The 25864-nt window shown below is 51.6% G+C and overlaps 1 protein-coding gene across 1 annotated transcript in view; it reads right to left on the bottom strand.

The window, feature by feature from the left end:
• The window catches only part of LOC142002513 (alpha-2-macroglobulin-like protein 1), a 72927-nt gene that overhangs the window by 9473 nt on the left and 37590 nt on the right, over window positions 1-25864 (bottom strand). Inside the window, exons 17-26 of the mRNA XM_074978670.1 lie at window positions 19557-19692; window positions 14904-15051; window positions 12860-13085; window positions 12517-12643; window positions 9649-9770; window positions 8444-8495; window positions 6724-6798; window positions 6210-6386; window positions 5666-5747; window positions 5252-5408 (exon numbers count right to left, since the gene is read on the bottom strand). Coding sequence (XP_074834771.1) covers window positions 5252-5408; window positions 5666-5747; window positions 6210-6386; window positions 6724-6798; window positions 8444-8495; window positions 9649-9770; window positions 12517-12643; window positions 12860-13085; window positions 14904-15051; window positions 19557-19692 — 1302 coding nt within the window. The remainder of the gene's footprint in view (window positions 1-5251; window positions 5409-5665; window positions 5748-6209; window positions 6387-6723; window positions 6799-8443; window positions 8496-9648; window positions 9771-12516; window positions 12644-12859; window positions 13086-14903; window positions 15052-19556; window positions 19693-25864) is intronic.

Genomic DNA, 25864 nt, shown 5'->3' with positions numbered 1-25864 from the left:
CCACCACTTGAATTGGGGTCCCGAGCCGCTGCCCCAGTCACAGCACCCAGGAGGACCATGCCAGGACAGCGAGCTGCACAGGTTTGATATAAGTGGAGGTGGCCGTTGTTTCATTACCAAAACTGTGTAAAATTCCAGCATAAAGTCCTGTCTGAGCCTCAACAGGCTGGTAAGTCGGTTTAAACTGAAATTGACGTTGCCCTGTGAAGAAGAAGATGCAACAAGAGAGGGATCTGCCTCTCACTGGGGACGATCCAGCTCATTACATAGTTCTGCTGCACCAGAAACCAAACTCTGCCTAAGGTTTGTTGTCTTCTCGCTCCCTAATAGCTATGTGCAGCTCAGGCCCTTCCATAGAGACCCGGCTCCCTGCAAACTGCTGGGCAGTGGGGGGAATTCGCTTGTGACTGGAGCTGGGTGGGAACTTCCTGCTTCTATGGTGTCTCCACATGACATTGTTCCCACAAAACTGAACTTTGAGGGAAAACATTTCTTTTTGCTCACACGTTTTCATTTTCCTTGGGAAAGTGGAAACACAATCCTGGACATTGCTGCCAGCATGTGCAACCCTGAAGGTCTCTCTCTCTCTCTCTCTCTCTCTCTCTCTCTCTCTCTCTCTCTCTGTGTGTGTGTGTGTGCGTGTGTGTGTGTGTGCATGCTGCCCGTGCCCAGAGCACCCTGATATGCAGTAGAAAGCTGTGCAGTCAGTGCCTGTAGCAGCAGCAGCAAATGGAGACCATGCGATTGCCCTACCTAGGGACTGTTGCCTGGGGATGGGGGGGGCGGTGCGCCGGGTAAGTAGTGAACATGTTCTCTCTCCCCACACCCCTCCATTATAAGCCTGCACCCCCCACCCTCTGCCCCAGCCCGGAGTTTGCATCTAGCATCCACACTCCATCCCACACTCACTATGCCTACCAGGGTCTGACACCTTATTGCCTCCTATACCCAAAAAGCCTGCAGCCCAACCCCCTCCTGAACCCAAATTCCCATCCAGAATGTGAACCCAACTCCCTCCTGCACCCAATGTCCCACCCAGCACCTGCATCCTGACCCCCTCCTGCACCCAAACTCCCTCCCACGACCCCACCTCTCTCGCAGCCAAAAGCCAAAACCATGGTGGAATGGGGGCACCAGGCAAGAACAGCTGAATGTTGGACCGCTTTGCAGTGAGAGGTTCCCATTCAGGTTGTCGGACTGAGGGGCTCTGATTTGGACCCTGCCAACCACAGCAGAATGCTTGCACTCAGGGTGGCAGGGTGGCACTTCTTGGAACAAGTGCTGAAGCAACTGACCAGGCCCGTGCGCAACTTGACCTGCTGCTCACGAACAGGGAAGAAGTAGTAGAAGAAATAGAAGTGGGAGGGAACCTGGGCTGCAGTGACCATGAGATCATAGATTTCAGGATCCGGACAAAAGGAAGAAGGGTGAGCAGTAACATACAGACCCTTGATTTCAGAAGAGCAGACTTTGATTCCCTAAGAGACCAGATGCGCAGGATCCCTTGGGAAATGAAGATGAAGGGGAAAAGAGTTGAAGAGAACTGAATGTATTTTAAAGAAGTCTTACTGAAGGCACAGGAACAAACAACCCCGCTGCGTAGTAAGAAATGCAAACATGGTAGGCAACCAGCTTGGCTTAACAGGAAAATCCTTAGTCAGCTTAAATTAAAAAAGGATGCCTACAAGAAATGGAAACGTGGACAGTTGACTAAGGAGGAGTATAAACATACGGCTGGAGAATGCCGGGCAGTAATCAGAAAAGCGAAAGCACAATTGGAACTGCAGCTGGCAAGGGATGTGAAGAGTAACAAGAAGGGTTTCTACAGGCATGTTAACAATAAACAGGTTATCAGAGAAGGTGTGGGGCCATTACTGGATGAGGGAGGTAACCTAGTGACAGATGATGCAGGAAAAGCTGAAGTACTCAATGCTTTTTTTGCCTCAGTCTTCACGGACAAAGTCAACTTCCCAAGGACGGTCCTAGATGATGCAGTATGGGAAGTTGGAGGGCAGCCATCTGTGGGGAAGGATCAAGTTCTCAGCTACCTAGAAAAACTAGATGCGTACAAGTCCATGGGTCTGGATTTAATGCACCCCAGGGTACTGAGGGAATTGGCAGAGGTCATTGCTGAACCTTTGGTCATTATCCTTGAAGACTCTTGGAGATTGGGGGAGATACCAGATGACTGGAAGAAGGCAAACGTAGTGCCCATCTTTAAAAAAGGAAAGAAGGACAATCCAGGGAACTATAGACCCGTCAGCCTTACCTCAATCCCTGGGAAAAAAATGGAAGAAATCCTCAAGGAATCCATTTTGAAACATTTGGAAGAGGGGAAAGTGATCAAAAGTAGCCAACGTGAATTCACCAGGGGCAAGTCCTGCTTGACCAATCTGATTAGCTTCTATGACGAGGTAACAAGCTCTGTGGACGGGGAAGTCAGTGAATGCGATATACCTTGACTTCAGCAAGGCTTTTGATATGGTTTCCCACAACATTCTTGTGCATAAGTTAAGGAAATATGGATTGGATCCTTGGACTATAAGATGGATAGAAAGCTGGCTTGATGGTCGGGCCCAACGGGTAGTGGTCAGTGGCTCAATATCTGGATGGCAGTCTGTTTCAAGCAGAGTACCGCAAGGCTCGGTTCTGGGGCCGGTGTTATTCAACATTTTTATTAATGACCTGGATGAAGGACTGGGTTGCACCCTCAGCAAGTTTGCAGATGACACAAAACTAGGGGGAGAGGTAGATATGTTGGAGGGTAGAGAGAGAATCCAGAGGGACCTGGATAGATTGGAGGACTGGGACAAAAGAAATCTGATGCGGTTCAATAAGGAGAAGTGTAGAGTCCTGCACCTGGGGCGGAAGAATCCCAAACATTGTTACAGGCTGGGGACCGACTGGCTCAGCAGCAGTATGATGGAAAGGGACCTAGGGGTTATGGTGGATGAAAGGCTGGATATGAGTGAACAGTGTGCCCTTGTAGCCAAGAAGGCTAACGGCATACTGGGGTGCATTAGGAGGAGCATTTCGAGCAGATCTAGAGAAGTAGTTATTCCTCTTTATTCGGCACCGGTGAGGCCACATCTGTAATATTGTGCCCAGTTTTGGGCCCCCCAGTATAAAAAGGATGTGGATTTGCTGGAACAGGTTCAGCGAAGGGCAACAAAAATGATTAAGGGTCTGGAGGACAAGACCTATGAGGACAGGCTGAGGGATTTGGGCTTGTTTAGTTTACAGAAGAGAAGACTTAGGGGTGATTTAATAGCAGCCTTCAACTTCCTGAAGGGGATCTCTAAAAAGGAGGGTAAGAAACTGTTCTCAGTGGTGTCAGATTGCAGAACAAGGAGTAATGGTCAGAAGTTGAAGAGGGAGAGGTGTAAGTTGGACATTAGGAAAACCTACTTCACCAGGCGGGTGGTGAAGCTCTGGAATGTGTTGCCTAGACAGGTGGTGGATTCTCCATCCCTGGTGGTTTTTAAGTCCCAGCTTGACAAGGTCCTGGCTGGGGTGAGTTAGTGGGGGCTGATCCTGCTTGAAGCAGGGGGCTGGACTAGATTACCTCCTGAGGTCCCTTCCAGCCCTAGGATTCTATGATTCTGTGATTCTGTTTGCAAAAACTTTGGTGCTGCCCACAACGCCCACAGCCTGTATCCTCCTCTCACCCCCAGAGCTTTCAGCAGCCAGAGACAGACTGGCCCAAATTGGAGCCTCTCAGATTGATGCCTGAACCAAGCCTTCCAGGCCCAGAACTTTTGGGAGCTCCACAATGGCTGCCTCAGCCGTCCTATGGACAGGAGAGGTGCAGGCAGGCGGTGGCAGCAGAGGAGCACCTCCCCTCCCCTTTCTTCAGCTCACCCCTCACGGGGCGCAGCGGGCTGAGAGGCCATGGCAAAACAGAGTAGGGTGCCGCTCGCACTGGGTGGTGAATGTCAGGGAGAGGCTCAGGGAAGACCGCTGTTTGCCTGCACCCTGCCCCGGGTCATCCCTGGCCAAACAGGTTGGGGCTGAGGGGTCAGGGTTGGGGCAGTGCAGAGAAGAGGAAGCAGGGGCAGGGAGGGTGCCCACTGCCCTGCATCTGGGGTACTGGAGAGGGTTACAAAGTGCTCCCCCACTTTGGGACAGCCCCAGGGTTTTGATGCATGGACCACGCACTGCGCCTCTGCCCGCCCTCCCCACGTCTCTCTCACACAGAGAGTCTGCACTAACCTCCTGCCCTCCCACCTCCCCAGAACAGCCGGAGCTCTCTGAATCAGCTGAATTTGCCACATTCCAGCTCTGGGAGGGAGAGGGAGGAGCAGAAATGGGAGCAAATCAGGTGGTTCCCACGGCTGTGGAAAGGCTGGGTGGGAGGGAGGGGAATGAGATGGGACAGGGCACGCGCAGGTGAGGAGGCCGGGAAGGGGCCAAGCCAGAGTTTGAAGGAAGGGATGGAGTGGGGACAGGCCCTGCGGTGGAGGGGGTGGTTCAGCAGCTCCTGGCAAAAGAAGACATGACCCTCCCCTCCCCTTTAAAACAAGGACATGTGTGAGGTGCCTGGTGACTTCACGCAACACTGTGAGAGCCGAGCGCTCCCTCTGCTGCCATATAACAATGAGAAGTCCTGTGGCGCTCTACAGACCAACAGAATTTTTGGAGCATGAGCTTTTGTGGGCAATGACCCATTTCATCAGAGGCACCTGACGAACTGGGTCTTTGCCCACCAAAGCTTATGTTCCAAAAAGCTCTCGTGGCCTATAAGGTGCCACAGGACTTCTCGCTGGTTTTGTGGACACAGACTAACCTGGCCCCCCTCGGACACTGCTTCGATAGGTTACGTTTGTCGGCTCTTCGAGGGGAGAAGGCTGGAGAAAGGAGAATCTTGTGCAACGTGTTTTACTACTGGGGTCATGGCTACTGCACATGCCGGATTTCCACCTACCAGCCCACTGAGACGAAGGAGGGCTGCTCACACAGCCCACTCACTAGCTTTGGTTGCCCATTGCTGGCACAGGGTTTGCTCAGTGCCAACAGGGAACCTGGGCTGCACAGGCGCCAGGAGTGCATGGACCAGGGCTGCTCCCTCCGTGCCATAACCCTCTGACGCCCCTATGACCCAGCTTCCTTGGCCTTCAGCCATTCCTACAAACCCAGGAGTATCCCCAACCAAATCAGGTTACAGCAGCCAGGCGCCATGAGAGGCCCCCAAACCCTTCCCCAAGTTGTCCCTCCTCCTCCTCCTCACATCAGCCCCCTGCTAGCCTCCCACCTGCAGGGCGTTGTTCAACAGCTTCCCCACGCTCAGGAAGCAGCCGCTCTCCAGCTGGTGGCGCTGCAGCCAGCCAAGGGCATCATCTAGGTGCTGCTGATCAATGAAGATGTAGGGTCTGGCCTGGCCAAAGGACTTGAGAACAAAGGCCGTCAGCCTGGGCGGGAGAGACCCCGTTAGAGGGACACTTGGCAGGACAGGCTGCAGGACAGGGCGGGGGTAGCATGGGGGTAGATGAGCAGCACTGTCAAGGGAGCCCAGGGTGGGAACAGAGAGAATTTGGAGTGAGGTATGTGGAGAAGGGCTGTGTGGGGAGCAGGGTTGGAATAACAGTGGGGTTGGGGGTCAGGCTTCAGCCTGGTGGTGTTGTCCCCACCCAGAGCCCTGACCCGCCCGTGCAGTGCAGCCCCTCACCAGGTGTTGCCTGTGGCATCTCTCTCCCCAAAGGCACTGTAAGAACCATCCTTATGCTTGTAGAGCAGCTCACGCTGGTACCCTGTGGGACAGGAGAGAGACAGTGAGTCCTGGATCTGCTCACCCGGAGGGGCTAGAACCCACCCCAGCCGGTATCCTGTGGGGCCTGCTACCCTCCCCTCCCCCACGACAATGAGACTCAGAGATTCCAGTGTTAGTTAGAATGGGGGACAGGGCTAAGGCTGAATAAGGCCCTGATCCATCAAACCTCCAGCACCCCAACTTGGGCCTGGGTCCCACCAGGGCCCCTAGAGGGGAAAGGGGTCACTTATCCTAATGCCCTGAGTCAAACAGTCCTTATAGCCTGTGCCTGGGTTGGAGCTGCTCCCGCCAGGAGGAAAGGCCAAGGGTCTCATTCCTTGACCCAGAGCCAGACAGAGTCCTGCTGGGGGCAGGACTGGAACCCCAGCCCAGATGTGCCATGGACAGGGCCCTGCCATGGTCCCGCCATGCCCAGGGTGTGGAGAGGTGGGAGGACACTCACCGCTCTGCAGGAATCCCTTGGCCTTGTCTCTGATCTCCGGGCTCAGCTGCCCGCTCTTCTCCAGGTACTGCTGGATATAGATGTTGGGAGCGAACCGAACCATGTTCTGCTCTCCGCAGCCGTAGGGCATGGCCAGCAGCCGGTCTATGTTCTGCAGAGCTGTGCCCATTATGTCTCCTGGCACAAAGGGAGTTGCAGGGAGCAGAGAATGACCAGGCTGTACAAGAACTGCACCGTCTCTAACACCACTTTCCAGGGGCCCTGGCACTCAGGGTCCCCCCACTGCCCAGCTCTAGTCAGGCTGTGTGGGGCTGTGCGGGAATGTGGTGATGAATGTCCAAGATGCCAAAGTCTGGTACAGCTTCATGGCATCACTGTGGGAGTCTATGACCCTTCACTGGGAATGAGGTCCTGGAGCACAGCCTGCCCCAGCCCAAGACACCCACTGCACCTCAGTGGTCTGAGCTGGTGAAGGCACCGCACCCTGGCAGGGAGTGGCAGGGGAATTCCTTACCCAGAACAGTCACATGGGCCCGCTCGGACCCAGACAGCACATTCACAGGCAGCTGCAAGGAGATTTCTTCGGACGCTGCATAGCACGAAGGCAAAGACACAACATTAAAGACCTGTTGGCAGCTGGCACCAGTCTCTAGCCAATCAGATCCCTCCATTCCTCACTTTTCAGAGCTCTCACCCAGTCACAGCCCCACCGATATCTGCAGGGAGCTTTGTACACATGGGGTCAGGCTGATGGGAAGAGGAGCTGATGCAACAGAGGCCCAGTGAGGCTGAGCAGCAGGAGCTGCACATGCTGGTGCTGTTGGCCCGTAGCAGCCGGTTCCAAAATTGCCCAGTCGGGGTGTCCCAGAATCATAGAAGACTAGAACTGGAAGGGACCTCGAGAGACCTCTTTTGTAAACTAAACTAGCCCAGTTCTTTCAGTCTTCCCTCACAGCTCATGTTCTTAGACATTTAATTATTCTTGTTGTTCTTCTCTGGACCTTTCCAATTTCTCCACATCTTTCCTGAAATGTGGTGTCCAGAACTGGATACAATACTCCAAATGAGACCCAGTCAGTGCAGAGAACAGCAGAAGAACGAGTTCTCATGTCTTGCTCACAACAACTCTATTAATGCTTCCCAGAATCACGCTTGCTTTTATTGCAACAGCCTTGCACGGTTGACTCATATTTAGCTTGTGGTTCACTATGATCCCTAAATCCCTTTCCACAGTACTCCTTTGTAGAGGGTCATTTCCCATTCTATATGTATGAAGCTGATTGTTCCTTCCTAAGTGGAATACTTTGCATTTGTCCTTATTAAACTTCATCCTGTTTACCTCAGACCATTTCTCCAGTGTGTCCAGATCATTTTGAATTCTGACTCTATCCTCCAAAGCAGTTGCAACCCCTCCCAGCTTGGTGTCATCTGTAAACTTCATAAGCGTACTCTCTATGCCAGTATCTAAATCGTTGATGAAGATAGTAAATAGAACTGGTCCCAAAACAGACCCCAGTGGAACCCCCCCTTGTTATGCCCTTCCAGTGTGACTGTGAACAATTAATAACCACTCATTAATTAACCATTAATGGTTATCTAGGCAGTTATGCACCCACCTTACAGTAGCCCCATTTAAGTTGTATGTGTCTCATTTATCATGTAAGACTGTATCAAATGCCTTACTAAAGTCTAGGTATACCACATACACCACTTCTCCCTTATTCACAAGACTTCTTATCCTGTCAAAGAAAACTATCAGATTGGTTTGGCGTGATTTGCTTTTTACAAACACGTGCGGGCAGTTACCTATCACCTTATATTCTTCCAGATGTTTGCAGATGAATGCCTTAATTACTTACTCCATTATCTTTCCCAGCACAGAAATTAAACTGACTGGTCTGTAGTTTCCTGGGCTGTTCTTTTTTCCCTTTTATAGATGTGCATATATTTGCCCTTTCCCATTCTTCTGGAATCAATCCTGACTTCCAGAAAAGGTTCTGATACCTCTTCTGTCAGCTCCTTGAGTATTCTAGGTGTCTCTTCCCTGGGCAGTTGGGCCTGGCCCCGTCATAGGCAGGACACTGGCCTGGATGGCCCTGGTAGGACTGGTTCAGTCTGGCAGCTCCTGTGCTCCAACCTGGGCCATTTAGCGGCCCAGCCATCACTGATGTGCCCCTCAGGTGTCTCCCCATGTTAGCGATCCCACTGACCCCACTCAGGCACTGGGCTCCTACCTTCCTGGCAGAGCAGGGAGCTGTGAGACTTCTCCTCCAGGATCCCCCCCGGCTGTTGGGAAGAAGCAGCAGAGAGGCAGTTGGGAGAAGGGACAGTTCTCACCACAATCATCTAGGGCAGGTTCATCCCCTACTGCTAATGGAGTCACTTCCCAGCCCCACAGATCTCAGAGCTTTCTCCTCCTCTGCGGGGAGCTTCCTTCAGATAGTTCCCTCTGTCTCCTCATCCTGCTCGTGCGTCACACTCAGCTGCCGTCCTTTGGGGCTAACACCCATTGCTGTCTGCCTCAGAACTCGCCTGCCAGCTCCCTGGGCTCACAGTGACAGGCTCCTGGGACGGGCAACGCAGGTCTAGGTCAGGGACAGGGATGGTGCAATGCTGAGGCCTACAGCCAAAGGTGAATGTGGGCCGGTGCTTCTTGGTGCCTGGCACCAGTAAGAAAGTGGCTGGCAGTGGAGGTGCTCCATTGCAAGTAGAGGTGTGTGCTCCCAGCCAGGCTCCACTGGCTCCACTGGCTTCCAGCCTGGCCTGCTGGCTCCATGCCACACTGGCTGGGATGAGCAGTGTATGAGTGCCATGAAAGGGACCAGCGGGCAGTGCTGTAGGTGAAGGCTCTGAGTGGGGCTCCTGCAGCATGCGGCCCCTGGAGGGAACAGGAAGGGAGTAGCAGGGTGTTTTGTGAACCGCTGCCATTGTGTGCATGCAGCACACCCATAGCCACAGCTCCCTGTCGCTGGGAACAGGAGCAGTGCATAGCAGGGCCCAGGTAACTGACCCGGACTGCACCAGTCCAAAACCTCTCGACTGGGACTGCCCCAGCCCTGGTCCCCCTCTCACTTCCCCTTCACACCCACCCCCCAACCATCTGCCCTGAGACCCCCATACCTCTGATTCAGGCACCCCACACCCCACAACCTCCTGTCCTAAGTTGCCTCTCTCCCCACAGCTCCCTGTCCTGGCTCCTGCACTCCCCACACTTCAACACCCTGCCCTGAGCCCTCCACCCACTCTCCACCCTCCTGCCCTGAGCACCCTGCACTGCTCCCATGGGTACCAGCTCCCACCCGGAGCCCTCTCCAAGGTGGGCTGCAATACAACAGCATCTGTATGAAATTTCCTACCTAGAGCTACCCTGGGCAGGAGGAGGGTGAGACCTGGGCACTCCACCTCCCTCCACGGCACCCAAACGCCGCCAGAGACTGACCTGGACCAGCAGGGGCTTGATCACGGTGTCCACGCGCCCCTGGGCCGGCACCACAGCCAGCTCATTGCCGCACAGCTCCTGGGTGCGCAGAGCCTCGGTGCTGACGGTGAAGTTCACCTCCCCTGCGGAGCCAGGTGGGAAAAGCCCCTGTCAGACAGCCCCAGCACCCCTCCCCGAGGCAGAGAGGGCCCCGGTCTGAGCAGGGAGGGGGAGGGGGAGGGCAAGGGTGGCAAAGAAGGGAGAGAAAAGCAGAGAGAGAAAGGGAAAATGGAGAGTGAGAGCCGGGGAGAAGAGAGGGAAGGCCAGATGGGAAGGGAAGGCCGGAGGGAGGGGGTGACACTGGGAAAAGGTGAGTGGGCTGTAAATGGTCTCTTCTCCCCCTTCCCCTCCCCCATGGCACCAATTACAAGTTCACCCTTTCCTGCACCCTCCTTCTCACTGGCAGCATGGAGCCTCTGACAGCCCTTACCAGCCTGTCCCTGCATGCAGAGCGCTACGGCCCTTACTGAGGGTGACCTTATTTGCCTGTGGTGAATACAGAACCCTGGCAAAGCATCTCAAATTCAAGTGAGTTCAACAGCAACCAGCCCCCTCCAGGCCTAGTGGTGGAAGTGGAGCCCTGGGGTCAGGGCTGTGGGTGCCCTCACCTGTAAGTGTAGTTGGGGCTGCGAGATGAGGGGTGACACGGGGCCATGACCCATGAGACCCCCCCTCACCATCCTGGGGAAGGGCTGTGAGAAGCCCCCTCCTCCCTAGGCTGATCTTTGTGCCACCCCTCCTCTTCCCCCAACTGAGGTGGCCTGGGGGACTCGTGGGGCTGGGGGGGCTGGTGCTGTCACTAAGGGTCCACCCTTCCCCCCATTCTTGTGCCAGATCCCCCTGCTAATGCCCCTGGATGCTCAGAGACTCTGGCCCCACCTGTAGCTATTAGGGGGTATGTGCCCCTTGTGGCCCATGTGTCACCCCTGGGTATAGCGCCTTCTGTTTTGTATGCAAGGGCCAGCAGGCTCCAGCTAGCAACATTTGACAGGTCCAGGGTGGCAGTGCCACCTTCAGCCCAATTCACCCTGGCAGGCCACTCGGCCTGTCTTAGTTACAGCTGGGGTGGGGGGAAGGTGCGCCCAAAAATTGTAACTCAGACGCAGAGAGTCAGCTCAAAAGGTTGTAGCTGAGGGGATAGCGCCAGCTGTGCAGAGGTCTGTGTGCAGCAGTCGGTAGCTCAGTGAAGCGTACCTAGGCTCTCTGTGCACTCCCAGAATAACACGTGGGACAGGGAGGGGATAGCTGGGGCTGTGTGAGATCAGAGGGTAGCTGAGAGGAAGCAGGAGCGGGTAGTGTAACCACCTACCACCACCCAGACTCAAACCTGGGACCTCTCTGTAGGCGCCTCTACAGTTTGAGTTAAAATCCAGCTGGCTTTCAGCTAATGCGTAGAGGACACTCAGTTTCTCTCTGTAAGTGGACTAGGTGCCACTACGTGGGACAGTGATGCAGACCCAGGAGTGTGAGGACAGTAGCTAGGGGCTGTGTGTGGCCAAGGGTAGCTAAGGAGCCAGTAAGGGGATAGCTACAGGCTGTGTGCTAGAGGGGCTCCTGTGTTCCCTGAGGGCACTGCCAGCCATGGAGCTGGGTCCCCCAACCCTGTGGCTCTCACGAGCTGTGTGAGAAAAGAGGGCTAGGAGCTGATGGGCAGCTTCAACTCTCTGCACCAGCAGCACAGGAGGGATCAGCATAGCCCCAGAGTAGCAGCTGCCCCCTGGGGCAGGCAGAGAAAGGCCTGTGGAGCTGTCCCCGGGACTGCACTGCTTTTGCTAGAGAGCCTCCAGATGCTGCCTGTGGGCTCTGGACACTACCCCACAGAGGGAGCATGGGGCATGCAGGACTCCACCCTGCCACTCCCAGCTGGGGCCCCACTACCACTCATGGCTTGGGAGGTGGGAGGGGGCTGGATCAGGACTGTGTTTGCTGGGGATTCAGAGAGGCACTGTGGTTCAGGCCCTCAGCCTTGAGGGGTGCTGGGAATTCAGTGTGGGAGAGGCCACTGTGGATCAAGATTTCAGCCTCTCAGCAGTTGCCAGGTATAGAACTTCAGTTCCACATTCTGAAAAATCTTGCATTAGTGTGAATGGGGAGGTGCCTCACACCCCTCACTCACCCCACCCACCCTTACCCCTCCATCACACTTAGGCTTGGTCTGCACTAGGCTGGTACGTCAACTGCAGATACACAGTTCTAGCTACAGCAATTGCATAGCTAGAATCGGCTTTTCTGCAGTCGACTTACCTGGCTGTCACACAGAGGGAAGTTGATGGGAGAAAGTCTCCCATCGACTTCCCATATGTCTCACAACACGGAGGGGTACAGGGGTGGGCTGCCGACCCCAGACAGTTCGATTTCCTGGGTCTCTCCCAGGTGTGTGAAATCGAACTCTGGAAGATTGATTCTGAGCAGGTCGATCTTCTCCATGCTGCAGACATACCCTTAGGCTGCCTCACCTCCAGCTGGGCTCACGTCTGTCTGCCTCTGAGCCCTGCTGGGGAGCACCATCTGATGGCCACAGTCTGCCCACATCCACCTGCCAGCCAGGAGCAGGAGCTGCTGGGGCTGCATTGATGGCAGGGTGACCAGGAGGTGAAGTGCCAGCATGAAAATACTGGATAATTTGCCTGTTTCTTAAAAAATAATTCGGACACCTGCAAGAGGGCTTAAGCAAGGGACTGTCCCATTAAAAATGGGAGAGGTGCTCACCCTATCGCCTGCCTCCCTAGTGCAAAGTTCCAGCACCCCTCGCCTGCCCCGACGCTATGCAGCTCCCCACATGCATTGCCTGCCCCTCTGCTCTGGCACAGAGCACCCAGCACTCCTTACCCAGGCTGCTCGCTGTCACCTCCCACTGGAAAGTTTTCCCCTCATCTGCACAAAGGCAGCTGGTGTAGATGCTGTCCTCATCTGCCCGCACCTGGAACTCCACAGACTCCACCAGTGTCACCCGCACCTGTGGGGCCAAACACAACAGCCCCGTTGGCCTTTGGCGTATGCACTCAAAAGCGCCAGCTCCAGGCTGAGGCATGATCCCTCTGAGGCTCAGGCCCCACCCACAGTGATGTGCTGATCCCGTGTGCCTGGTCACTGCTGGCACCACTTGCTGGCTTGTGCTGCTTCCCAGCCCCAGGTCACGGGCTTTGGCAAGTCAGCCCTGGGAGGTGCTCACCTTGATGCACTGCTGCAGGTAGTTGAAGACGGTGGCCTTTAGGGCAAAGGCCTCTCCCCGGATCACAGAGTACGGCAACGCCAGCTCCACAAAGAAGGGTTTGAAGGCTGTGAAGGTGGCCACGGGGGAGAGCCCAAAGCCCAGCTCTGCTGTGCAGAACATCCCGGCTTTCCATTCCGTGATGGTATCGGGCACCGAGACTGGGATGTCCTTGGAGCCCCCATCGCTGGGCCAGGGCAGACATAAAACAGTTTTAGACAAACATGCAGCTCAGCGTGTCTCTGTCATTCCAGGTCAGTGTCTGGAGGACAGCTGTATGTTGCACAGTAGAATAGACTCCCAGGGTGTGTCCTTTGTGTACAATGGTGTCTCCATATTGAAAGAACTCACATATGGGCATCTTCCACACCATGTCCTTGCCTCAGAGTTCTGCAACCTTGACATGGTCAAGCAGCTTAAGTGTTCCCATGATTCTGAGAGATGCTATCGGGAGCCTCACCCTTCTGGCAGAGTCACCCAGGGTGGCAAGGTTGAAGGTGAGGTTCCACATGAACGGAGATCCTATCCCTGCCCTCAAGTCCTCAACAGCAGAGCTGGCAGATGAGGGAGAATAACTGAACACTGGGAGGGGACCGGGGGATCACTTACTGGGACAACTGAGCTGCTGGGACTGCTGGGAACTCCCCAGTAGCAGGGGGAATAGGGGTTGGACCCTGCAGAGAGAGCAAGCAGAGAGGTAAGAAGTGGCCCAGATGGAAATGAGGGAGGGCTGACCAGGTGCACTAAGAGATGAGTGAGGCACAATGTGCTTCTCCCACGTGGACCTGGTCAGAAAGGGAGAGCCTGAATTTCCCTGCCACACATGCATTTGGAGAATGCTGTACCAGTGTATAACAGCTTGGCACCATCAGACAAGCCCATCCCAGCACTTTCAGGGCAGGAAAACTGCTGACCCACGGCCTATCTACTAGGTCTGCTTGCCTCCAAGTGAAAATCACTACCCATGCCTACTGCCATTAAAAAATGGTTTTCTGGGCTGCCCTGTAGTCTCACTTCCCATCATTGTCAGCTAACATGAAAATTCAAATTGGTAAAACTAAAATAAAAGCATTATTTAAACACACACAGTATAGTTCAGCTGTGAACATTTAAACAGATTAAAATTGAAAAAAGCTTAAAATAAACAATATTGTCTTTCAACATTATGATGGCAAAAAAATAAAATTGAATTCTGCCAAGCCTAGACACAGGACTCCGGTCTGCCCTGGATAGTGCCCCCGTGGGCTGCTACAGAAGTCGATGGGACTTCAGGGGCCCATAAACCAGCCTGGAGGTGTGCTTGCTGGCTGGCACAAATGGATTCCTCCTTCAGTCTGTCCTAGGAAGGAGGAGGCCAGGAAGATGATGTAATACCCTCTCTGTTCCACGCCCTCAGCGGTGCTAAGCTTAGCCTTCGTAGTCCCTTTGCTCCTCCTCTGGCCCTGTTGCACAGAGCAGGGCATTTGGATTCAGCTCAGAAGCAACAAGGGAAGCCTTTAGAGCAGAATGTGGGGTGCACCCCCTAGGAGGACATGGAGGACTATTTGGGGGGCATGGTCTGTCCAGACCAGCCCCCATGGGGCTTGCGGCGGGGGTGGGGTGGGGGCATGGAGCATCCTCAGCCATATCCTCCCCTGCAGCTCGGCTGTGGCTCTGCTTCTGGCCCTGTCTTCAGCTTTATCAGCCTCTGGCCATGACTTTGTTTCTGGCAGGGCTAAGTTCAGGTGCATGGGCAGGGCTGGGAGTGGAGCGTCTCTCTGCCGTGGACCTGGCTGCCAGCTCCCTCCCCACCCCACCCTGGAAGCCTGGCTGTGGATCCATCCTAATGCCTGCTCCTGGCCCCAGGCCTCCCCCAAGGCCCCCATCCCCCGTTCCTGGCCCCAACTCCAGAGGGAGGTGGGGGGCATGGACAGGGCAAGGGGGTGCACGGTTTGGGGAGCAGGGCTTTAGAGAGTTGGTCATGGAGGAAAGTCCATCAGGAAGCTCTGCAGTATCCCTCACTCACCCCACAGGGACCAGGTCCCATAGCCACGTCTCTGGGAAGTAGGCACGTGGCAATGGCTCTTCCTCAGCACTGGACACTGGCTCTGGCAGGGTGTTAACCAAGAGAGAATCCTCCCTCATCGAGGTTATCCTCAAATGTCCATTTGAGTCTGGAAAAGTGCACAGGGCGTATCACTGCCTGTCATCTGCCCACAGGCAACGTCCGGCGCACCAAGGCCCTTCGTCGTCCCTACACAGACCCTTCCCACACCAGCCCGCGAATGCAGCAATGCCTCTGCTCTTCACAACAGCTCAACCCGGCACACTGACCCTGCCACATGCAACCACATCAGCGCCCCTCCTCCTCCCCAGGGTAGACACAGCAGCATCCTACACACACACACACACACACCAACCCCCGGTATAGGCTTGCACACAGCAACACCCTCCCCTCACACTCACACCAACACCCTTCTCCCATAAAGACCTAGAAACAGCAACACCCTCCCCTCACACACACCTGAACATATCTCCTCCCCCTCCCAGCATTAGACACAGCAATGTCTTCCCACGCACAGCCCAACACGCCTTTCCCATAGAGCCTGAGACAGAGCAGCAACCTCCCCTCACCCCTGCCCCCCCAGAGATCCTTACACACAACTACACCATCCCCTAGGGGTGCCAGATGACCCGCAGTCTGTGGGACAGTCCCAGATTTCAGTAGGCAGTCCCACGTCCCACGTTTACACAAAAATGTCCTGCAGGGCTGCGATTGAAATCTGGAGCTCCCCAGCTGGGGACCCTGTGGCTGGTGCTGCCGGCAGGGCTCTGCACCCCACCCGGCTCCCAGCTGCAGGGCTGTCAGGGTCCCTGCCCCCTGCCTGTGTTTTTGGAAATCTTCTGCAGGACAGGCAGCCCTGGTTGGGGACCCCATTGGTAGGGCTGCCTGGCCCACATGATTTTTCCAAATATCTGGTAACAATACCTTCTCCTCTCTCTCTCTGTCTCTGTCTCTGTCTCTGTCTCTGTCTCTGTCTCACACACACACACACAACACACACACACACACACACACCCACCCACCTCCCCCATAGAACCTGAGACACAGCAATGCCCTCCCCTCACAGTAACACCCACACTCTTCCCTCATATAGCCTGACACATTGCAAACACCCCTACGTACACCCTCCCCCACAGTATTAGATCCACAACACCCTCCCTGCACACAAAGTTAACAACTTTAGCATCTCCCCTTGCACACACACAACACTCCCCCATGCTAAACATTGCAACACCCTCTCCTTGCACACCATTACCCCTCTCCTTGTAGCATCACACACCAGTATAACTCCTCTCGCAGGCAGCAACACCCCTCCCTTCATACGCACCAACACCTGCTTCGCGACACTTGCACACTGTTTGGTACAGCTGGATGAATGTCTGGTCAAATTTTTATGTCATTTCATGTGAAAAGCTTTCCAAATAAACCAGTGTCTCTGCTATTTCAGATTCTGGTGGAAGTTGGGGAGACAGCAGGTTCTCACTGTGGTTGGTGAAAAACTCCAAGAGTGACTCTTGGCAAAATACTGGCTAGTGCACATGTGCTCCATCAGTGAGCTGGTGGTGGGCCAGGGGACACCCTATAGAGGGCAGCGTGAGCCGATTGTTTAAGAGATTCACCATCAGGCCACCATGCGCTTTGTCACCAAGCTGTTCTCTGTCGACACGCTAGTTACTGTGTCCCAGAGCCAGCAGAGATCACTGAGCACTTAGAGTCCTAAAGCCACCGAGAACATATTTACAGAGGACAAAGCCAGACAGACAGATTTCCTCCTCGTACAAGGAGACAATTATGCAGAAGGAAATAATTATTTCCTCCATTCCAGAGACCATTCAGCTGTTTGCATCAAGCTATTGGAATTAACAAGCTGTTCAAACCCTGAGGTGTGTGTGGTAGGGGGAAGAAAGGGAAAAGCAGATAATGTGAAAGAGGGAGATCAAGGCAGAACAGCAGATTGCAGGGTGCAGCCTCATTAGGGGATGCGATGTCCACCAGGCAGTGCTTGGGTGAGCTGCCCAGGCAGCAACACTCCAGAACTCCCCATCAAGTGCCTTGGTCTCTTCCCAAGAGGAAACAAAGCTGGACCGATGTAGAAGGGGCTCCCCATCGGCTGCTGCTTCTCAGATTGGACATAGCCCAGGATTCCCCAGATTGAATCAAAATACTGAACCACCTATTCTAGTATCCTGGCAACGATTAAAGTCAGAGGAAGATATACCCAGAATGCATCACCTATTGCGCTGTGCAGTGCAGAGCAGTGAGGAATCCCTTCAGGAAGTACAGAAGGTGGCTGGCTGCTTTCTTGGGGGGTGCTCTGTGTAAGGCACTCCAGAGACAGCGCGGGCCTCCAGCTCATCTCTGGCTGTCATCCAAAGTGCTTGTTTGAATCTATAAAGCTCTCTGTGCTTTAGGTATTGGAGACCCTGTCCCCCTTTGCTATCTTGGGAGAAGGGGCGTAGCTTGAGCTTAGGTGGAGTTGGAATGCCCTGTCAGTGTTACTGACATTAGGTGGGTCTAATTATTGTGTTGATTATAAAGTTAATGCCTGGTCCTGGATGTTGGTCAAAGCAGGGAACTGATCAAAATAAACAATCCAGTCATGAGTCCTTCCTGGCCGATATCGTGGCACTTAGCCAATGTCCTGAAGCAAGTCCTGGCTGGGATGATTTCATTGGGGTTGGTCCTGCTTTAGGCAGGGGCTGGACTTGATGACCTCCTGGGATCCCTTCCAGCCTTAGGATTCTATGTTTCTAAGGCTACGTCTACACATGCACACTACATCGAAATAGCTTATTTCGATGTAGCGACATCGAAATAGTCTATTTTGATGAATAACGTCTACACGTCCTCCAGGGCTGGCAACGTCGACGTTCAACTTCGACATTGGGCAGGACCACATCAAAATAGGTGCTGCGAGGGAACGTCTACACGCCAAAGTAGCACACATCGAAATAGGGATGCCAGGAACAGCTGCAGACAGGGTCACAGGGCGGACTCAACAGCAAGCCGCTCCCTTAAAGGGCCCCTCCCAGACACACTTGCACTAAACAACACAAGATCCACAGAGCCGACAACTGGTTGCAGACCCTGTGCATGCAGCATGGATCCCCAGCTGCCGCAGCAGCAGCCAGAAGCCCTGGGCTAAGGGCTGCTGCACACAGTGACCATAGAGCCCCGCAGGGGCTGGAAAGAGAGCATCTCTCAACCCCTCAGCTGATGGCCGCCATGGCGGACCCCACTATTTCGATGTTGCGGGACGCGGATCGTCTACACGTGCCCTACTTCGACGTTCCACTTCGAAGTAGGGCGCTATTCCCATCCCCTCATGGGGTTAGCGACTTCGATGTCTCGCCGCCTAATGTTGATTTCAACTTCGAAATAGCGCCCAACACGTGTAGCCGTGACGGGCGCTATTTCAAAGTTGGCGCCGCTACTTCGAAGTAGCGTGTACGTGTAGACGCGGCCTAAGAAATGTGACAACCTTTATTATTACAGCGCTTGCACAGCTCCAGCTCTCTACGTATGTTTCTACATGGCTGTTAAATATTTGCAACTGGCTCTATCAGCTGACTCAGGCTCAGGTTCCAGGGCTGGAGCCCAGACTCTGAGGTTGTGCATGGAGGGAGGGTCCTGGAGCACACACTCCAGCCTGAGCCCGAATGCCAGTACTGAAATTGAACAGCCCCGTAGTCCAAGCCCTGTGCGCCTGAGTCAGCTGACATAAGCCAGCCACAGGTATTTAATACTGGTGTAGCCAGACCCTCTGGGGCTATAGTAGCTGACTCCAGAACTCCTGAAGCTTCCATAACAACCTCCCCCCAAGCATTTCTTTCTGTTTGTTCTAAATCTCCCAGCTGTTTGCTCATTCAGGCAAGTGTTCCTGGGTTTCATATTGTGGGATAAAATCTGAAGCAGGGGCTGAGCCCTCTATTAACTGGTAAGCCTCACCCTACACAGATGATGCCTAGTGGTTAGAGTTAACCAGTGGGGGTTGGAGCTACCCCTGCCTGCCGCAGGCTGGAGGTTGCTCCATCCTCGTGTGGCCTTCAGCTGTCAGTGGGCGCTCCAGCATGGCCAGAGCAGTTGCCATCCATGGCAGCCCTTAGTGTGCTGTGGGCAGGCATGCTCCAGACTGTCTGGAGCAGGCCGTGTCTGCAGCAGGGGGTTTGCCCCCATTTAACTGGTTAAACAACATTTAATCAGTTAACTAATTAAACAGGATTATACATCCCTCACATCCATCAGAATCTGAAACACCTCAGCTAAATCCCCTTCTTCTCATCTTTTCCTCTAGACTAAATAACCCTAGTTCTGCCATGTAACCCCATCAGCTGCACTGACCTTTCCTAGGCCTTCCGCTGCTCAGGAGCAACAACCAGAACTCCAGGTGAACGTGGTTGGCACTCTTTCTAACGTCACTGAGATACATTCTCTGTAACCCACCGCCAGTGTAGGCTGCCTTTTACTAGTGCTCTTGCGCTCTGGGCAGGCAGTTTCACAGAGCTCTCCCCAGGGACTCTGAGGGCTTTCCCCAACCTGACTGATCCCATTTCTGCTGGTCAAGAAAAGAGGGATTCACAAGAAATTTCAGAAACAAAAAGGATGGAAACTCACGCTTTACAGATTCTGGCATTCCTAGAGGGCCCTGAGTTTTAAATATTGGTGATTTCTGGCGGCTGAAGACTGGAATTTCAGGACAGATTAAAGGTTTCTTGGTGTTGGCATTGGTGAGAATTTTCAAAGCTGCAACCTGGGAAAAAGGAAAGAAAGGGGAAGTAGTACAACAGGGAAAACCTGCACAAGAGGCAGCAAAGGACTTTGTTTCACTGTCTGTTGAAGAGGAACATAACAAGGAAGCAATAAACCTGAAATACCAGCATCCCCGAGTGTGTGATCCTACATCTTGGAGTTTGCTTGGATGAAAGGAGGCAAATCTCCTAAACTCCAGATGCTCTCAAAACACCAACTCATCACACAAACAACCCTTCCAGCCCCACAGCTGAGCCCAGACAATGCAATGAACAACCAGATCAGCAATTCAATTCAACAAAAACACCCTCACTGCCATTCCACTCTGCCCTCCACAAACCCACCCTGATTGCTGGAGAAAATAGATGGACTTCGCCACACCTATTGACCTTGAAGGAGAACATGTTTCTGGTGACTTCCCACTCAGCAGGCCTTGTGCAGAGAACACTACATAGCCCGTTTCCCCCTTCCTTTTTTAATGCATGGGACTTCACCTCCAAGACTCTGCGGCAGCGACACTTGGGAAGACACTCAACAGGCAAGAATATCCTGGTCCATTTACAGTTTTAGAAAGTAGATGAAAACCAGCAGCCTAAGCCCCTTCCAAAACAGGCAGTCAGAGATCCTGGGGAACAGGTGCAATGCAGGATCACTCTACTGAACAAGGCCACAGACGGAGGCAATCCATGTGGCAGAGATGCAGGGACACACCCTGCCCCAATGTCTCAGGACACCTCTGTCAGGGATGCCCAGCAGTGTGCAGGCAACTTTCCTTTGCAAGCAGTTGTGCCCCTGCAGCCCAAGGAGGCAGCAAGCAGCAGTTCAGTTGTTTGAGCTCCTCCTGCCCTTCTCATGCCCGACCAATCCGGTGTCAGCCAGGTTTTCCTCTCTGAGCTGCTTGCAGCTTGTGTGGGGCTTTTCCAGCAGGTGGCTGCTGCTTTTCATGGAATTTCCCACCAGGGAGCATGACTGGCTCCTGGTTGGACAATCACTCTCCCCATATCAAAAGAAAGAGATGGGAATAAATCAGGATCTGGAGACTGACAGCTCTGGGGTCAATCAGGATAGGCCAAAGCTCCAGGTCAGCCCCACTGGCAGGGTGCTACAGGACAAAGAGGAAGCCAGGAGCTTGGAGGGGTGGGAGCAGGGCCCCACACGTGCTCTGTCCTCCTTTCAGTCAGCTTGTGTTGGTTAACTGGGTGCCTGCTCTGTCTCCACAGCTATGCCTACATGGGAGGATTTTTCCGGCAAAACCAGACTTTTGTAGGAAAAAAACGCAAAGCATCTGCACACAAAATACACTTTGTCAACAGTTCGCTGCTTGTTACTTGTTAAACAACGACAGGACTGCTTGTTATTTGTTAAAGTTCAAGCGTACAGTATGTCAACAAAATCCAGCACATCCACAGCCGCATTATACCTCTCCCGGCTCAGGGACAACTCCTGTCTCTACAGTGATCTCTTGAGAAAACAGCTGCGCAGGTGCTCTGGGGCCCTTTTGTTGACAGACAGGGCTTCCAGTTCACCTGTTTGCAGAGCTTCCTGTCAGCTGTTCTGTGGAGAGAGGGCTGGCAGTCTGGCTGCTCTCTATTGACAGAGCAGCTTGGTCTTTGGAGCTGCGTTTATGTGTAGATGCAATCTGGCGGCAGAAGTTTCTCCAGAAAATACCTTCCGACTGTCACTTCTGTCAACAGATGCTTCGCATGTAGACGCAGCCCCTGACTGCAATGGTATGGGCTTGTTTGGGGCAGCTGGGGCATGTTTTGAAAGGCATCGTAGCTTTATCTTGTGAGACTTGGTAACCTTCTCTTCATGGAAAAGCAAAACAGCCAGCAAACTGAGGTGGAGGAGCTCAGCCAGCGTCCAGCCACGCTGTGGCTTCCTCCCTTCCCAGGGCTGCAAGGATACAGGGAGAGTGCTGCTGCTCGGGACGGTGCTGCCCCCTCGTTACTGAGCATCCCCATCAGAAGCAGCCTGAAAAATTAGGGGAGAGAGGATGTGACCTGCGTGTCCCTGTCCCACACCATGTGTGGCCTCTGCTGGGGAGGAAAATCCCCTCTGACCTACATTAAAAGCTGCTCATTTGAACTTCAATGAAATGGGTCTTGCCCATGAAAGCTCATTATCTAATAAATAAATATGTTAGTCTTTAAGGGGCAACAGGACTGCTTGTTATTTGTTAAACTTCAAGAGTACTGGGTTTTGCAGAACATAGATTTTAACCTTCTAGGGGCAAGAACAGCATTGTTGCTATATCATAGAATCATAGAATACTAGAACTGGAAGGGACCTCAACAGGTTATCAAATCCAGTTCCTCACTGCAGGACCAAGCACCACCTATATTGTCCCTGTTAGATATTTATCTAACCAGTTCTCAAATAATTCCAATGATGGAGATTTTACCATCACCCTGGGCAATTTATCCCAGTAATTAACCACTCTGACAGTTAGGAAGCTTTTCCTAATGGCCAACAAAAACCTCCCTTGCTGCAATTTAAACCTATTGCTTCTTGTCCTATCATAAGAGGCTAAGGAGAAAAATTTTTCTCCTTCCTCCTTGTAACACCCTTTTAGGTTCTGCTATCATGTGCCCTCTCAGCCTTCTCTTTTCCAAATTAAACAAACCAAATTCTTTTAATATTCTCTCAGAGGTTTTATTTCAAGATCTTTAATCATTTTATTGATCTTTTCTGGACCCTTTCCAATTTCTTCACATCTTTCCTGAAATGTGATGCCCAGAACAAGACACAGTACTCCATTTGAGGCCTAAACAACGAAGAATAGAGCAGATTTACTTCTTTCATCTTGCTCACAAGACTCCTGTCAATGCATCCAAGAATCATGTCTGAGTTTCTTAGCAGCATCACAAAGTTGAGTGATACTCAGCTTGTGGTCCACTATGACCCCTAGATCCCCTTCTGCAGTATACTCCTTCCTAGGGCATCCCTTCCTATTTTCTATGTGTCAGACTGATTGTTCCTGCCTGTGTGCAGTACTTTGTATTTGTCCTTATTGAACTTCATTCTGTTTGTCTCATATAATCTCTCTGATTTGTCCAGATCTTTCTGAATTCTGACTCTACTCTCCAAAGCGCTTGCAATCCCTCCCAGTTTGGTATCATCTGCAGACTTGATAAACATACTTTCTATGCCTTTATCTTAACCATTTCTGAAGACATTGAAGAGAGCTGGCCCCAGAACTGACCCCAGTGAAACCACTTATTATTCCCTTCCAGACTGAGGGTGAAACATTAATAATTACCATTTTTGAACAGTTTTCCAACCAGTTATGTACCCACATGATAATAGCCCCATCAAGATTGCATTTCCCTAGTTTACTGATAAGAAAGTAATTGATATTGCATCACATGCTTTATTAAAGTTTAGGCATACCATGTCCTCGGCTTCCCCTTTATTCACAAGGCTTGTTATCCTACCCAAAAAGTTATCAGGTTGGTGTGACATGGTTTGTTCTTGATAAATCCATGCTGGCTTTTACCTATCGCCATATTATTTTCCAGATGTTTGTTTAATTAATTGCTCCATTATCTTTCCTGGCCCTGAAGTAAAACTGACTGGTCTGTAATTTCCTGAGATGTCGTTATTTTCCTTTTTATAGATGGTGACTATATTTGTCCTATTCCAGTCTTCTGGAATCTCCCCCGATTTCCACGACTTTTCAAAGATCATAGCTAGTGGCTCAGATACCTCCTCTATCAGCTCCTTGAGTACTCTGCAATGTAATTCATCAGGGCCTGATGAAATGCATCTGAGAATACTTAAGGAGCTGATAGAGGAACTTTCTGACCCTATAGCTATTATCTTTGAAAAGTCTTGGAAGTTGGGAGAGATTCCAGGAGACCGGACAAGGGCAAACATAGTGCCCATCTATAAAAAGGGAAATAATGACACCCCAGTAAATTACAGACCACTCAGTTTAACTTCTGTGCTGTGAAACATAATAGAGCAAATAATTAAGGAATTCATCTGGAAACATCTGGAAGAAAATAAGATGATAGGTAACAGCCAGCATGGATCTGTAAAGAACAAGTCATTCCAGACCAGTCTGATAGCTTTCTTTGAAAGGATAACAAGGCTTGTGGATAAAGGAGAGGTGGTGGATGTGGTATACCTAGACTTTAGTAAGTCATTTGACACAGTCTCGCATGATCCTCTTATCAATAAAACAAGCAAATACAACTTAGATGGGGCCACTCTAAGGTGGGTGCATAACTTACTGGATTACTGTTCTCAGAGAGTAGTTATTAATGGTTTGCGGTCGTGCTGGAAGGACATAACAAGTGGGGTTCTGCAGGGATCTGTTTTGGGACCAGTTCTATTCAATATCTTCATTAGCGATTTAGATATTGGCATAGAGCGAGTATGCTTATTAAGTTGGCAGATGATACCAAGCTGGGAGGGTTGCATCTGATTTAGAGGATAGGGTCAGAATTCAAAATGATCTGGACAAACTGGAGAAATCATCTGAGGTAAACAGGATGAAGTTTAATAAGGACAAATGCAAAGTACTCCACTTAGGAAGGCCCAATCGGCTTCCTACATATAAAATGGGAAGTGATTGTCCAGGAAGGAGTACTGCAGAAAGGGATTTAGGGGTCAGAGTGGATCACAGGCTAAATATGAGTCAACAGAGTGATGCTGTTGCAAAAAAAAGCAAACAGGATTCTAGGATGCGTCATTAGGAGGGTTGAGAGCAAGACACAGGAAGTCATTCTTCTGCTCTATTCTATGCTCATTAGGCCTCAAGTGGAATATTAGGTCCAGTTCTGGGCACCACATTGCAAGAAAGATGTGGAGAAATTGGAGAAAGTCCAGAGAAGAGCAACAAGAATGATTAAAGGTCTAGAGAACATAAGCTATGAGGGAAGAGTGACAGAACTGGGCTTGTTTAGTTTAGAAAAGAGAAGCTTAAAGGGGACATGATAGCTATTTTTAAGTACCTCAAAGAGGGTTACAAGGAGAAGGGAGAAAAATTGTTCTCCTGGGCCTCTGAGGATAGGGCAAGAAGCAATGGGCTTAAACTGCAGCAAGGGAGGTTTAGATTAGACATTAGGAAAAACTTCATAACTGTCAGGGTGGTTAAACACTGGAATAAATTGCCTATGGAGATTGTGAAATCTCCAACGCTGGAGATTTTAAAGAGCAGGTTAGATAGATATCTATCGGGGATGGTCTAGATGGTGCTGGGTTCTGTCGGGTAACTAGACTCAATGACCACTTCAGGTCCCATTCAGTTCCAGTGTTCAATGATTCTATGACTTGAAGATATCTAACTTTTTAAAGTAATTTTTAACTTTTTCTTTCCCTATTCTAAGTTCTTAACCTAGTCAATTTCCACTAACATTTGCTGTGTTAGGCATCCAGTAGCCATCAACCTTAGTGAAAACTGAAACAAAGAAATTAAGTACCTCTGCCATTTCCACTTTTCCCGTTGTTTTTCTCTCTTCAGGGAGCAACAGGTCTGCCCTACACTTAGTCTTCCTGTTGCTTGTTTTAGAATGTTTTCTTGTTTCCCTCTATGTCTCAGGCAAAACTGAGCTTGTTTTGTGCCTTTACCTTTCTAATTTTGCCCCTGCATTCCTGTGTTATTTGTTTATATTCCTCCATTGTACTTTGACCTAGTTTCCACTTTTTACACAATTCCTTTTTGAGTTTTAGATTATTCAAGATCTCCTGGTTAAGCCAAGCTGGTCTCTTGCCACACCTCTTACCCTTCCTATGAGGAAGAATGGTTTACTTTTGCACCCTTAGTAACATTCGTTTGAAAAACTGCCAGGTGTCTTCAACTGTTTTCTTTGTAGTCTTGCTTCCCATGGGACTTTACCCACCAGCTCCATGAGTTTACTAAAGTCTGCCTTCTTGAAATCTATTGTCTTTATGTTGCCGTTCTCCCTTCTACCACTCCTTAGAATCATGTACTCTTCATATTTCATGATCACTTCCACTCAGCTGCCTGTCATCTTCAAATTCTTACCTTGTTCCTTGCTATTTGTTAAAATCAAACAGCTTCCCCCTTAATAGGTTTCTCCACCGTCTGAAATAAAAAGGTTGTCTCCAATGCATTCCAAATACCTGTGGGATGATCATTGCCTTGCTGTGTTCTTCTTCCAGCATATGTCTGGATAGTTGAAGTCTCCCATCGCCACCAATTT

Source organism: Carettochelys insculpta, chromosome 28 (genome assembly GCF_033958435.1).
Source record: "Carettochelys insculpta isolate YL-2023 chromosome 28, ASM3395843v1, whole genome shotgun sequence".
NCBI lineage: Eukaryota > Metazoa > Chordata > Testudines > Carettochelyidae > Carettochelys > Carettochelys insculpta.
This window is presented reverse-complemented; position numbering and strand designations above follow the sequence as displayed.